Source organism: Typha latifolia, chromosome 9 (genome assembly GCF_019914945.1).
Source record: "Typha latifolia isolate L0001 chromosome 9, TyphaL0001v2, whole genome shotgun sequence".
Classification (NCBI taxonomy): Eukaryota; Viridiplantae; Streptophyta; class Magnoliopsida; order Poales; family Typhaceae; genus Typha; species Typha latifolia.
Window position 1 is genome coordinate 8,263,838 of NC_133094.1, and position 15,634 is coordinate 8,279,471.

Genomic DNA, 15,634 nt, shown 5'->3' on the forward strand with positions numbered 1-15,634 from the left:
TAAAGCGCCTCAGTCATAGTAGCATTTTCTATACTTTTGAAAGTACTCCAAGGTTACGAAGATGATATTCCTCCATATTGCATATATCGTTGCCTCTTTGGCCAGAAAACTAGAGTCATGTTTTGTTTCTCCTAGAGCTACTGTTAAAGAACATCCAATCCCAAGTTGGGCAATACCCATTAAAAGATAAATAAATTCCAAAGACAGACATGGTAAGATATTCCAAAACTGAAGAGCAACAACCCACTTCAAATGTTGCACATTGGGTTAGTAGAGATATTATGTTTTAGAATTTTGATTTTGGTTGGAAAGACTGTTCTAGACTTCTAGGCAAGTTTCCAAACACCGACAACTTCTACATTTGAGCCCATTATGATGGTAATCTAGCCACTCTTTTTTTACCAAACCTCACATCCATGTAAATAAAGGTTGGCATTTTAGGTTTGGAAATTGGTGCTTCAGTCCACGATTTTTAAATTAAGTTTGGAGAAATTTTTTTATATAAAATTAATTTTCGATTCAACTATTTTTATATAATTTTTTGTTCTTCTGACTTTGCAATTTTTTTGAGTGATTTGAAATTTTCATAAATAATTTATATTTAAAAACTGCTGATCAATCAGTGACTTATATTTAAAAATTACGATTGAGACATCAATTTTAAAGTGCAAAGTGCATCTAGACGATAAGTTTTGTAGTGTACTAAACCCTTAATTTTTATTTGGGGAGGGCTAGTTTTTCTAGAATCTCGATAAAGGTGGGCTTTTAAGTTTTGAGCTAACCAAGGATAACCCATAGAACGTTCTTCCACTCACCAATGCTTTCTTGCAGGTCCCCAGGGTCGATTTCCACATCATCTGAAATTTGAATAAAGTTTGTTGATGGTGGCACAAATCATAAGAGGGAAGAAGAAAGAGGAGATTACTCTCCAAAATCCAAATTGACATATAGGAAAGCATTGATAACATTCACCCTTTCAGTACACAAGTTTGCTTACAGAGAAAGGGATTTATATTACATAAAACTTTTTAACTGAAGCTGAAATAGTAGCTCACCTATTGCGATATATTGCTTGCAGTTAAAAAAAAACTCAAGTTGAAAAACCTAATTTCCCGAGTTCGGAGAAGTGGGGGATGGCCTAAATTTATGTAACTAGTCTGGCTCTGGAATGACGAAAACTATTATCCAATTCCACATTTCTAATGCTGTAGGCATTAGAAAAAGAAGAGAGAAATCACACTGAATGTTGATATTTTTGTCACCAACAACCGTTGCCTAAAGAAGAAAGAATCATGAAATACAAACAATATCTTTACAGAGATAGATAATAGACGTATATACAGCATAACTACACATTATGAGCTGTATAAGCTATGAATGCAACTTAAACCCTTTTTTGTTCTTTCCTCAAACGTCAACTGATCTAGTTTTATAGACAAGTATTCAGTCAGCAGCATAGTTAGAGTGCAGATGGATCCATGAGATGGCATGTAATGCTTCCATGATGCACCTCGAGAAGCATATCCTCCATCCATTTACATTCCTCAAATAATGGCTTTCTCTGAGCTCCAAGAGCAGTGCAAATATATCCGTTCAGGAAGAACACTGTATCCAATTTCCCTAACAATGAGAATAGATACCAACAAATCTGAACCACTTTTTCTAAAGGAGAACCCCCTTCATTTAGAACCTTTGTACTATTCCAGAATATATTCACAGGAAAGCTGGCCATACTGAGATTATAATGCCCCAGATTGTAGGTTACAAACTATGATGGAGAAAAGTTGCAAGCTTCTGCCTGACTCTCATGGACTTTCAAGTGGCACCTATCTAAAGTTTTGCCGCGAAGCTCAGGTGGTAAATCTTTCAAATTTTCTTCTATCGCCATTTTGTGTTTCCTTTTCAACTCAGTAAGTTCGCTTTGCTGCTGAGCTAACAAATGCACTATTTTCTGGTAAACAGATTTCATGTCTTCAGGCTCATTTTCCAATGAAAGAGAACTAACAAGAGAAGCGGTTGAAAATTCTGTTTCGAAGGTATCTTCAGTATGTGGCCCATAGTGTTGTGTTCTATTTTCATTAGTTGAAAGCTTGACTTCAGAGTTGTATTCTCTTTGGTTCTCATTGTTCAAGTAACCGTGTAAGTTCAATTCAGAAGACTCATTTGATTGGGTATGTGCAGTAGGAGAGTCTTCACTGGTTCCCTTTGGAGAGTCTGACCAATACTTTCTTCCAGAAGGAAGCCGTTCTAGGACAAAACCACTACTAGAGGGAACATCTGATTCATTTGGCAAAGCAGAAAGTGCATCATCAGCTTCAGAGCCTTCACTATTTGAGACTGTTATCTCATCAGCATGATCATCAAGAGGTTCTTCTGTAATCCACTCTGGCATATGGGCCTGTATTTCTGCATCTATCACTGCGGCAATGGCTGTGACATCTTGATCTGTAAGATCTAATTCAGAAACCATCTCAGTGGCAACACTTATTGAAGTGTCTTCTTGAGTGTCAAATGGGAAGTGTATGTTTCTGACTTGGCCTGTAATTCAACACCAATAGCCCAATTAAGTATTAGAAGATTGTTATGAAGTAGACATTTTAATTAACATATATTCTGAATTTGTATTATGGTAAACCTGTAGAATCGGCAATTCGCAGCTTTAAGAATATTGTGTTTATGTCCCTGCGTTGACCTTCCAATGTGAAATCCCGAATAACTATAGGTGGTTCTACATTGTCATTTGTGTAACTGGTGCTTGAATTGGAATGACCAACAATATCTACATTGCAATCTAAGATTATGAACAGAAGCAAGAACCACAGAACTTGGCATCTCTATGTAACAAGTACTGATGCAAATAAAATACAATTATTTACCTGTATGCTCAACATATGAATGCAAAGAGGGGCCTAGTTGTTTATTCTCAGCATCTAACTGGAGAAAAGGATCCATCAATAGTTCCATTGCAGACAATCTCTCAGAAGCATTGGCAATGCATTTCTCTATGAATAGCTTTACTTGGGGATCCTTGACCTTAGACAACGATGCAGGTTTGACACCCTATTTACACCGATAGCCAAATGGAATATTATAAAGCTTGAAGAAATGTTTGTAACACAGAAAATGCAAAGGTGGATAACTTATGTCAGTTCCAGAACAAGCTACACCAAATAATATCATAACATAAATTGAAACTATAAGCTTATAAAAGTCAATAAATAGAATCTCATCACAGGTGACATGCACTGCAGAAAAGTTTGAGAAAGATTCTTTTGACATGACAACGTCATTATGAGGCCCTAGAGTAACAGAACTCAACTAGAGTCATTGGCAGAGGATAAAACTAAATTGATTGATCTAGGTCTAAGAATCCAATTGCCAATTAGACTCCTTTTACCTCATATTTTTCTGAAAGTTTAGAGATTATGTGAATATGGAAGCATAGCATACTAACACATTAGAAACTTTAAACACAGCTGCCACAAAAAACAAGTTATAAAGATCTAAGACATTCTGGCATGAGATTGCTGTGTTCTCACACCAACAAAAAGGACAAACTATTTTCAAATTTAAGAAGCACATGCCTTTATAAAGAACAAGAAAACCACTCTGTAGGCATGTCATTTTATTTATATGAAATTATTCCAAAAGATGACTTGAATGACCAGTACAATTATCACAAATGAGAAAACAGTAGAACATAGATATAATAGCTCGTCATAGTTAGGGCTGCCAAGTAGGTCAGATTTAATCCTACCCAATCCTATTCTATATCCGAATGTTGCCGGCTGAAATTTTCCTATCCATTTATCCAAATTCATATTCGCACCTGGATAATCTATGCAGATATGGATATGGGTTGTGGAATAATATCTGAATCAATAACCGCATATCATTTGGTTTAAAGTATTATGATTATGATAATAGTAAAATGAAAGACTTTTTAATACTTTTATATAAATCACCAATCTAGCATTTGCATATACTTACTGATTGTCTATAGATTTTGGTAATTATATTACAAATTTGTATACATTTAGAAAAATGTACTTGCATATCTGGATCCATATCCTAAGAAAAAATATAGATACGGATATGATTTTACCACTATATGATCTGTATCCGATCCTTTTTACACCTACTGCCGAGTCAACCCAAGATTGATAACTCTACAATAAAAACACAACAGCTCTTATCGAGTTTCTCTACTGTTTTACAACCTAACTCTAGTGTAGGTCATGTGGCTGTACAATAGAACCACTCCAATTGTAATGAATCTTCTCTACTGTGCTCCAATGTGAACTCTACTGCAGGACTTTACATATCTATTTCTGGTCACAACCACCAAACCCATCCCCACAACTCCCTTATTCCCAACTGCCCCAAAAAAGTAAAGAAAAAGAATTAGGCTTTATGCTTCTGTTTCTTACTACAAGCATCCTAGACAGCTCCCTCATCAATTAATTTAAAACACTTAATTCACAAATAACCAATGCAAACAAGTAAGGATTTAATATGGAATTTTGATAAATTCTATTGCTGCAAACAATTAATTTAAAACACTTAATTCACAAATAACCAATGCAAACAAGTAAGGATTTAATATGGAATTTTGATAAATTCTATTGCTGCACCAATTTCACTCATCTCCTCGCTTTATTAACTTCACACAAGTTGTTTCTAACAACTCACATCCCCAACCCCCAAACACAAACAAAAAAAACCCACTTCTAATGCTCTCCTAAGTGTCCTTTCTGCAAGGCTCTATTTTGTACTTCAAAATTTTACAAATGTCTATTTTTTTGCTAGATTATGCTTCTCTTAAATGTCATTTAACAGACATCTAATACCATCGGCTCGAGATGCAGTTTTACAAATATAGATTTACAAATGACAACAAGCAAATAATACCTTAAATAATTACAAAAAAGTGTTTATAACCCTAAACACCATAAATAGCAAATAGATAATAAAAATAATTTATTTAAGACTAATTTTTTAAAAGAGAAACTGCACTGATACATGTGTCCATCTAATATGTCACTGTTGTCCGCATCATTTATTCTTCCTCAACATTGAGAATAAGATTGTTATTAAGGATGGAAGAATGATACAATATCAATGGTTTTGTAATAATAGAGATTATCTATTTATTTCCTTTCCTTGATTCCCTTTTATCATAGTTTACTTTTCCTAGTCAAAAACTAGTTGTTTGCTTTACTTTTCCCAGAGTTCACTTTCCTAGTCAGAGTCCAATTGTTTACTTTCTAGAGATCCAGGTATTTGAGTGTACAAGGCTTTATGGCTCTAATCTATCATAGTTAATATAATTTGTCTTAGGCTCTTTGGAGGTCAGTCCCCTAGAATTGATCATCCTTTTCCTATTATTCTCTATTTTTCTGCCGTTATTTCTTTAATTAGGACTGTGGTCCTATTACGTACTGTCGGGGTACTTAATTGCACAAAACTTTTTTCAATTAGATTTCTGATCTGATAGATTTCCCTTGTGTTAATTTCTCTTTCTTCTTATCTATTTGTTTTTTTTACGACTGAAATTCATATCTTTTCTCCTCTTGGATTAATATTAACATAATAGAAAAAGAATGATCACTTCAAGGGATCGACCTCCAAAAGCCTAAGGCAAATTATATTAACTCTAAGAGATTACGGTCATAAGACCTTACAGATTAAAAAATATAGATCTCTAAAAAAGCAAACCAATTGAAGTTCGACTAGGAAAGGTAAATTCTGAGAACAGAAAAATAATCAACTAGACTCTGACTAGGAAAAGTAAACTGAGAAGGGAAATTAAGGACAAGAAATAAACAAGATTTCAAAAATCAGTATCGGGATCGGGATCGACCGTTTGGAAAAACGATACGTATCGGCCATATCGGCCGCCTGTATCGGATCGGATTATTTTAATTAAATAAAATTCTAAATATTATTTAAAAATGTTGAGAAATTCCTAAAAATTTAGAAAAATTTATAAGAAAATAAGAAATAATAATTACTCACATATAAAGCCTAAAAACTAAAAAATTAAAAATATTTTTTCCTCCCTTTCTTTTTTTCTATCCTTTAACTATTAATCTGAAGTATCCATTCTTTCCTACACTTTCTATTTCTTTCTATCTTTCCCTCTTTCTCTCACCCTCTATTTTTTCTTATCTTTCCCTCTCTCCCTCACTCTCTCTTCCTTTTTCCCTCTCTCTCTCTCCTTTTCTCTCTCTCTCCCTCACTCTCTCTTCCTCTCTCTCTCCCTCTCTCTCTCCCTCTCTCTCTAGCTGCTGCTGACCTGTCCCTCTCTCCCTCACTCTCTCTTCCTTTTTCCCTCTCTCTCTCTCTCCCTTTCTCTCTCCCTCTCTCTCTCTAGCTGCAGCCGTCAACAGCAACAGACAGCTACCTGCTGCTACTGCGGTGGCTGCTAGCAGTCACCTGTACGGCTGAAACTGGAAACTATGGAAATAAACTAACAAAAGAAAGGAAATAAAATAACTAATCTCCAATATACAGAATCATTGATATTGTATTAGTAAATTGCTATAGTTATTGGTGGTGTGAAACTGCTACAGTACCAAAACCCCAAAAAATGACTCGACAATGAAAAATCAAAGGGAGCATAGCAAAGAGAAGCAAAGAAAATGATACGTAGAGAAGAAATAATGAGAAAACAATAGATTAGTTCAAAAGGATAACTACCGGACTCACTCTAGCTCATTGAAATCATATCAAAGATTTGGCATTACAGTGATCAACACTTCACGCGAAGGAAAAAGTAGAAGAAAGCTTGTTTTCTTTATTTCTTTGAAACAAAATCATAGCAATTGTTAAAAAGTACCTCCATCCCTTTTTTCGCTAAAGGGTGTATAAAAAAACACAAAACAAACTCATTCCTAGTTAGATTAGCTCAAAAGAGACCTTACCTATACAATACCAATAAGACCTAACCAAATAGTAACTTTTATTGACTCAAAAGGCCTCAAATTGAGCCCAAATTAGCCCCGAATATAAAATTTATGGAAATACATACAAATATCCAAATTAATGACGAAAATAGAAAAATAACCCAAATGAGTTCTTAATGCTAATTAGACTTGACTTGAAAAAGGACCCAAAGTATAACTATGACTTTGTAACCTGTAATATGTCATTGGCCATTTATGCTCCTTCATCAAAAAGTGTTAGGATTAAGTTTTAGTGGGGTCAAATTAAGTTTTCTGCAGGGAAACCTAGACTGCAGTTAAGGAAAGAGAAAACTCAGAAAAGAAAGAACGAAATAAAGGAGAAAATAAGGGGAAAAGAAGAAGTGAGAGAAGAGATAGGTGATGGAAAAGGTAACTATCAAACATCATTCAAACTAGCCGGAATCACATTAGAAAGTGGTTGGCCTCACCCAATAGGAGAAGATGAAGAAAGCTCCTGTTTTCTTTATTTCCTAAAAATAAAATCATAACCATTGTCACAAGAGTCCATCCAGTCTGTGAACCTGACCAATATAGGTAGCATAATAACCAAACAATATACTTAACCACAATACCTTGAACAAAGACTTAATCAAGCATAAATGCAGAAGACCAACTGGACTTGAAAATAGGAAAAATACTCAAATTATTCAATTCTAACCGGATTTGAAAAAATTAGGACATCAAAAACTAGTTGACAACTCAAAAATCTAGTCTTTATACTCGTGCATCAGAGATACTTGTGTTGGTCAGAACTATGCACATCAAATATCAAATCTACATTTTTAGTCATATTGACTTTTGATAGATAAATAAGTTTCAGTTTCTCATTTCTTAATAACGTGGCAATGAAAGTATTGTGAAACAATGGAATCGTTAGGATTCTAGAAACAATGACGGTTAGAAAGAGAAAAAGAATGAGATTTCACATATCCATTCTCAACTAGAGTTTCACACCCAAAACTCACAAAATTTCATTTCTTCATTTACCTCGATTGAATAAAAAGTTGGCCTATATATAGACCTTAGAAATGATAATAAACAAATAACACTCTAAACAATTATAAAAAAATAAATATAACCCTAAACATTATAAAGTAAAAAATATATAATAAAAAATAATTGACTTAAGACTAATTTTCTAATGGAGAAACTGTACTAATACATATGCCTGTGTGATATATCACTAATGTCCACATCATTATCCTTGAGTGGGAGAAATTCGACTCTATTAAGTGTGTCCTCTACAGCATTCATACTGTTCTAGTCTTATAATTTTCTGACACTCCAAGTCACTTCGTTCAAATCAAGTATCATCAGATTCGGGGATAGATTTCACTCCTCCACCCTCAAGCAAGGGTTTCACACCCAAGTTTTTCTAATGATAAGATTTGTTCTTAGAAACTTTGAGCAGTGCACTGAGACTTTCCTCAAAATGCTCTAGCCTGTCAGGCTCTACCCATTTCAAGTCACTTTAGTCAAGCCAAGTATCATCATGCTTAGGGATATATTTCACACCTTTCATCTTCAACCTAGGTTTCACACCTAAATCTTCCTGATATCAAGACTTGTCCTTAGTTTCAAAAAGGGCACCGATTATGGGGACAAGAGAAGAAGACGATGAGGATGAGACAACTGTGGATAGGAGTTGGCGGCTACAAGCAAGCGACAATAGGTGGTGGAGTTCAGAGAAAATGACGTTGGCGGTGGTGGAGAGCAATGCTGGTAATTTGGCTGTCGGTGGAGAGCAACACTAGCGGTAACGACATCAGTGAAGAGCAGTGCTGGCGGCGACAATGTTGGTGATATGTTGAGGTTGAAGATGACTTAAGACTAATAGGTGGGAATGGGGTTAGGTTTAACACTAATGGCTCAAATTAGCTTGGGTGCTAATAGAATTGGATAGATTTGAGCATGGTTCGCCACATCGGCCGATCTCGATCCAGACCCGATTCAAACTCTTTCTCTCTTTCACTCTTTCTTTTCACTCTCTTACTTTTTTTCTTTCTTTTACTCTTTCTTTCTTTTTTTCTCTTCTTACATATAATGATTGTTTCTCTAACGGAGAGATCTAGCTCCGGTGAACTTCGGCGAACTCCAGCAAACTCCGGTATATAATTTTTTAATTAATTTTTTAATTTCTCTCGGTTTTTTCATTCCTTCCACTCTCTTACTTTTTCTTCTCTTTTCTTCTTCTTCACTGTAGCAATTTTTTTTTAATTTTCTTCCAATCACACTCTTTCTAATCTCTTCTTCTTTTCGATTTTTATTGCACAATAGTTTTTCTTTTTTTCTTTCCATATTTTTGGTAAACTTTTTTCTAAATTTTTAGAAGTTTTCTTGCATTTTTAAATAATATTTAAAATTTTATGTAATTAAAAAGTCCGATCCAATCCAAGCAACTAATATGGCCGATACGTATCGTTTGTTTCGGAAGACCGATCCCGATTTTTTGAACCTTGGATTTGAGTTAGTGAGCTGAATTGGTTTAGGTTTAGGTCGTGGGTTTAAGTTTAATAGGTTACAGCAGAAGGTGAGGGAATTTTAGTGTTTTGGAGGGGGAAAATTAAAGTTCGAAAGTTTGGTAGATATGGTAAGCAAGGTTCCAAAAATCGGTATCGGGATCGGGATCGGCCGTCCGAAAAAATGATACGTATCGGCTGTATCGGCCGTATCGGCCGCCTGTATCGGATCGGACTATTTTAATTAAATAAAATTCTAAATATTATTAAAAATATTAGAGAAATTTCTAAAAATTTAGAAAAAATTATAAAAAAATAAGAAATAATAATTACTCACATATAAAGCCTAAAAAGTAAAAATCTCTTTTTCTCCCTCTCTTCTTTTCTATCCCTCTAATTGTTAGTCTAAAGTATCTATTTTCTCCCACATTCTTTTTTTTTTATCTTTTTCTCTCTCTCTTTCTCAACTTTTTTTTAATCTTTCCTTCTCCCTCACTCTCTCTTCCATTTTCTCTCTCTCTCTCACTCTCTCTTGCTTTTTCTCTCTCTCTCTCACTCTCTCTTCCTTTTTTCCTCTCTCATACCCTTTTTTTTAATCTTTCCTTCTCCCTCACTCTCTCTTTCATTTTCTCTCTCTCTCTCACTCTCTCTTGCTTTTTCCCTCTCTCTCTCTCCTTTTCTCTCCCTCACTCTCCCTTCCTCTCTCTCCCTCTCTCTCTCTAGCTGCTGCTGACAGCAGCAGTAGTTGTCAGCTGCTGCTGTCAGCAGCAGCTGACAGCTGACAGCAGTAGCTGTCTACTGCAGGTGGCTGCAAGCAGCCGCCTGCAGCAGGCCGAAACCGAGTGGTTTCGGCCTGGATCGGGATCGGCCGAAACTCGAATCCTTGATGGTAAGGAAGAAAAGAAAGGAATTTTGATATTTTAGGCGGGGGGGAATTTCGAACTTTGGGATCGGGGAGGGTTACGGCAAATTTCAAACTGAAATTCAAAAATTTGAAAATACACAATTTCAAAATTTGAAATTGTTTATTTTTTTGGCTCACCTATGTGGGAGAAGAAGGTTAATTTAGGTGATGATGGATTATTGAATGATACATCTAGTCAGATCTTACTTCGTGATTTCGCAATGATGACCGGTTCTCCCCATTCCTCCACAACAATAATCTCCCCATGCAAGTTGAAACTCATGTACTCGATAAGCGGTGGAGTTCATGATGATCTGACATTTATGATGCAATTATCGAACAAAGAACAATTGTAGAACTACATAGAACCTAGAAGACGAGTCTATAACCGATAGAAATGGTGATAAAGGTTGGGAAAGAGGAGCACAGGTAAATTAATGGGTCATGGTGATAGAAAAGGAGGTTTGAAGAAAATTTGAATCCTAAAAAAATCATTGCTCTGATACCAAAATGATATGAAACAACAAGATCATTAGGATTTTAGGAACGATAAAGGAATGAGATTTCACACCTCCATTCTCAAATAGGGTTTCATAACCAAAACTCATATTGGAGATAAATCTCAAAAAATTTCATTTCTTTATTAACCCTGATTGAGTAAAAAGCTATAGACATTACAAATGACAATAAGCAAATAACAACCTAAACAATTTAAAAAAAAACAAATATAATCCTAAACACCATAAATAATAAATATATAATAAAATAATTGACTTAAGACAAATTTTCTAAAGAAGAAACTATACGTGTCTGTGTAATATGTTCACTGATGTTCGCATTAGAAAGTATCCATTGTGATTACATGTTAAACAACACAAGGGAAAGTTCCGGATTCCACGGTATAAATCCTCAAATGGATTTGGATTCCTCCGACATGCATAGTACACGGATATAAGAATATTCTAAAGAAAATCAAACCCTATTAGGCCAATAGCTCAAGTAAGTACCTTAAAATGCTTAAATACTCATAAACACTTAAAAACATAAATCATTTGCATGTATATATTAACACAAATCAATCGTTGATTTCTCTTTACATGGTCATAAAAATAGGAGTCCAGCTTCCTTTATGCAAGCTAATTAATTGTAAGGAAATAGAGCATCAATCTACTCGCATAAGCCAACTTGATCATCCTCCCCCTTGTAATCAGCATAAGGAAAGTATTATAAGAGCTGCCACAGACATTCCCATGTGTGGTTATACACACTATGGATGGACAATAATGTGTTGTAGAAGCACTAGAAATCTTATTTTCATGACAGAAACATATGTGTTGTCTTTCACAAACTGCATTATAGCAACAACAGTGACCTAATATGTTTAGTTATGTTCCAAATGTAGAACATATCCAAACGATTCAAAGAAATGTTCTAACAAAATGCATGTGAATCTTCAGTATATGATATCCTATAATACAAATCAGATGATGCGTATAAGGATAATGATGTAAAGGAGAAGATTTTCAAATTCTTTTTAATTATAATTTTCAATATCAACAGGATTTATCAAGTGGAATGAGAAGATAGTTGGACCAGAATATTCAGACTTTCAGAGCGAAATCTTATGATAATGAAGTAACAACTGCAAATTTGGGTAATCCATATATTGAATCCATAGTTGTTTGTGCTGTCATAGAAATACCTGGATAATAAAATCATAAAGTCCATGTTTGCTCCAATTTTAGTGTTAATTGAAATCTGATTCTGAGAAGATAGCAATTTTAAGATACTTTCTTAAACTTTAATAAACCTTTATATAACGCATTATATCCACAGTTGGGTAGGCTTCTAAACAGAAAATATGATATTTAAAAACCAAGTTTACAACATGATCAATATCAGTGTACTTTCATGTATAAAGCAATCATAAGGTACTATGCATGTAGAGATAAGACACAGAAATATTAGGCACAATGCAACAAAAGACAGAACAATCAGAATAGGACTTTGAAATGGTGAAAACAAAGAAGATGGGTTAATATGTATATAAGAAAAAAAAAATCATCCCAGTCACAAATAACAAAATTGAATTTATAAGACTGAATAAAAATGAGCAGAGAAACGGCATATTGTTTAAGCAACAGAACAGAAGAAGAAAGCCAAAACATCTGAATAAAATTTAGCAGCCTCACCGATGTCACTTTCTTGTATATCTGTGCAGCATTAGTACATTCAACATACGGATACTCAAATGTAACGAGCTCCAGTAGGCACATGCCAAATGCATAGATGTCTACGAGCTCATTATATTCTTCCTCATAAAGTTCTGGAGCCATGAACTCCGGTGTGCCTACAATAAACAGAAGTTGAGATAAGAAATTCCTTAACCATCAGGAAACCTACAATCTAACATGCTAAAGATATAATCACCAATCACACTGTGTGCCGATTGAGCATGACGAAGAATGGCCGCCAATCCGAGATCACCAATCTTCACCTCACCCTGGTTTCCGTTCACAAAAATGTTGTCGCACTTCAAGTCTCTGTGAATAACCGGTGGATCGTGACTGTGGAGGTATACAAGGCCCCTCAAGATCTGCTGGGACCATTTCTTGACAGCTCTTAAATCCACATGCTTATGTTTATTTCGATACCTAAATCAACAGAAACACAGAATTCACCCAAGGGAACACAATGCTAACAAGATATTAAACTAAAGAGATTGGGTAATGCGAGTGGACTAACTGTCGCAATGTCCCGGAGGTGAAAACCTCGGTAATAAAATTAATGTTATCATTCTTGTTATCGACCCAAGAATTGTAGAATTTGATTATGTTCTTGTGCTTGAGAGTCTTGAGCAAGTGGACTTCGGATTTGAGCCGCTCGAGGTCTTCGACATTCCGCAACACATCCGCCATCTTCACCTGATTCCAAGCAACCTCTATCCCTTCCAATTCATCGAATGCCTTGTATCTAATTATTCAATCCCAAAGTTAAGGATCCCAAATAGGTAAATCTAATAACAATTCGTAGTCTAAGATAAATATTTCACAGAGGATACACCGTCTTGAAAGCACCCTTTCCCAGTACCTCCCCGTACTGCGATCGCGAGATCCATAGGATGCAAAAGTTAGAAGGATGGAAACTAGCATCAAATTTGAAACGAAAGGAATGCGAAAAATTCGAGCACTAACCCGGCCGTAGCGCCCGGTGGGATCGACCTCGATGAACTCGGCGTTGGGGTCGTCTTGCTGCTCCGGATCCGGCGGCGGATCTGACTGCATATCTACTCCCGAATCGGGTAAAATTGTCGCGGTCGAGCTAATGCTTCCAAACTCGAAGGTAAAGATCTCGTCGTCGATTCGAGAGACCGGCCGAGAACGACACGAGAGATGGAGAAGCCGACGCGAGATCTCCAGAAGCACGGAAGGGTGGTCGTTATCTAACCGAGAGAGAGAGAGAGAGAGAGAGAGAGAGAGAGAGAGGAAGGGGGTCAAACTGAGCGAGGTGCCACGTTGGTCGCTCCGGATTCTGCTGATGCGTTATGATGCTTGCCTCCGAGACGTGTCCAGAAAAGTTTACAATATCCGTATTAGAAGTACATCCCCAGGAAAATCTCCAAAGACTATGCGACAGTAGAAATAATTCGTGGGGACCGGGGGAGGAATTTTTTTTTTTTTAATTACAAATGCATTATTGATCAAAAGGCCCGAGGGAGTTTTCTTATTTTTTGTTAATTAAAAGGTGAAGACCCTAAAATAATTACACATTGCTCTACAAATGCCAGCAGCATTAAGCCAGAATGAATGTGATCTCTGCTATCCGAGCAATCCTAAAACTAAGAAGAAAAAGATAATCTAATATGGTTTGCCGATCACTTGGCAGCAAAATTAGCTTCTCTAAATACATCATTAAAAGTGAAAGCGTTAAAAATAGCTTTAAGTTGGCGTATGTTGATGAAGATATTCTTTAGGTTCTGATCACTAGAATGGATAAGGTATTGAGAATCAAACTTTGACAATCAAATCTTGAATTCTTAGACTTTTGGCTTGCTTTAGCACCTCCCTTAAAGCCTAGGCTTTGGCAAATAGAGCGGTGCCACAGTTGACAATGGCTCCACTTGCTAACAAAATATGGGAATCAATATCTCTAAAAGGTCATCCTCCTCTATTCTCATCGGTGGCCGAATTAATAGACCCATCACAATTGAGTTTAACTCATTGTGAGTGGGTGAGGACCAACCTATCAAGGGTGGAGGAATTTGCTTTTCCAGAATATTAGCTCTCATATCACTGATCTAAAATTGTCTGAGGGCCATACACGAATCCCCACCAAGGTGATGCCAATGCTTTCTATAAAACTCGAAATGGAAGGTTTAAGGGCCTAGAGATTTGCCAAGAGTTATACTCTAAAAAAACATTTTTAATTTCCTTATTAGAAAAAGATGTAGTCAACTCATCATGGCAATCAGAGAGATTAGGAGTTAAACCCTAGTAGTTCTAATTAGTTGTAGTAACATCATCAAAACTAGTTCAGGTATTATAGTAAAAGTTTAAGAAATCCTATTTAATTACTTCAAAATCATTAACCCATTCACTAGAATTAAGCAATAAGGAGTAAATAATAATACGTCTATGCTTAAACGAAGTGGATAAATGAAAGTAATGAGAGTGAGTTCGTATCCCCTAATAAATCCACCTATCGCTAGACTTGGTCTAGCATTTATTTTCCAGCAACGAAGAAGGGCAACATGCTTTCCATAAAGACAAGTAAAGTAAGGTTGAGAGGGAGGGAGGAGCTCACCTACAAGATCAATTTTCTCAAGCTCGGCAATTTGGTAGTTGAGGCATCAATATGATTCTCAAGCTTATCTAGGTCAAAACAGTTCAAAATTCCACCTTGTGCCTAACATTAGTAAGCTTGGAAAACAAGGAAGGACAAGTCACAAGATTTGAAAAGGAAAGGCATCCATGACAATTTGCTCCACATCCAAGTACTCAAACCAAAATTGCTCAAACCTAACAGTTGATGAAAATAAGGATGATGATATAGACATTTAATGCACCTACAATGCTATTACGAAAGACCGTGAACTTGATCTTCTATAAAAAAAATTTATGTAAATCAATTATAGAATATTTTTAACTAATTAATCTTTGTACTAAAAAATGCTCAATTTAAGGGCTTCCTTTTGCACTGAATACTCAATAAACCCTTTAATAATTTTCTATGAAAGGAAAAAAGAGAGTGAACACTAGTGTTGGTTCAAAATTAGTGGGAAAAAAAGTGTGGCTTAATTTCTT

The 15,634-nt window shown here is 35.6% G+C and overlaps 1 protein-coding gene across 2 annotated transcripts; it reads right to left on the minus strand.

The window, feature by feature from the left end:
* Positions 1 to 1,214: 1,214 nt before the first annotated feature.
* Positions 1,215 to 15,153, minus strand: LOC140795336 (probable serine/threonine-protein kinase WNK2). 2 transcript variants are annotated; one of them, XM_073147836.1, is made up of 9 exons: positions 15,139 to 15,153; positions 13,526 to 13,881; positions 13,393 to 13,430; positions 13,077 to 13,304; positions 12,762 to 12,985; positions 12,524 to 12,681; positions 2,877 to 3,060; positions 2,636 to 2,791; positions 1,215 to 2,538 (listed from the first exon to the last, which is right to left on the minus strand). In XM_073147836.1, exons 2-9 carry the CDS (start codon positions 13,613 to 13,615, stop codon positions 1,769 to 1,771), a joined length of 1,848 nt encoding a protein of 615 aa, XP_073003937.1. In that variant the 5' UTR covers positions 13,616 to 13,881; positions 15,139 to 15,153; the 3' UTR covers positions 1,215 to 1,768. The 2 variants fall into 2 exon arrangements, with proteins under 2 accessions (XP_073003937.1, XP_073003938.1); XM_073147837.1 differs by lacking the exon at positions 15,139 to 15,153 and having other exon boundaries at positions 2,636 to 2,779; positions 13,526 to 13,892.
* Positions 15,154 to 15,634: the final 481 nt, after the last annotated feature.

Coding starts and splice junctions, on each gene's coding strand:
- LOC140795336 (XM_073147836.1), bottom strand. CDS start 13,615: ATGCAGTCAGATCCGCCGCCGGATCCGGAGCAGCAAGACGACCCCAAC. Junction 12,986..13,076: donor ACCTCCGGGACATTGCGACA/GTTAGTCCACTC, acceptor CTGTTGATTTAG/GTATCGAAATAAACATAAGC. Junction 12,682..12,761: donor ATCGGCACACAGTGTGATTG/GTGATTATATCT, acceptor TGTTTATTGTAG/GCACACCGGAGTTCATGGCT.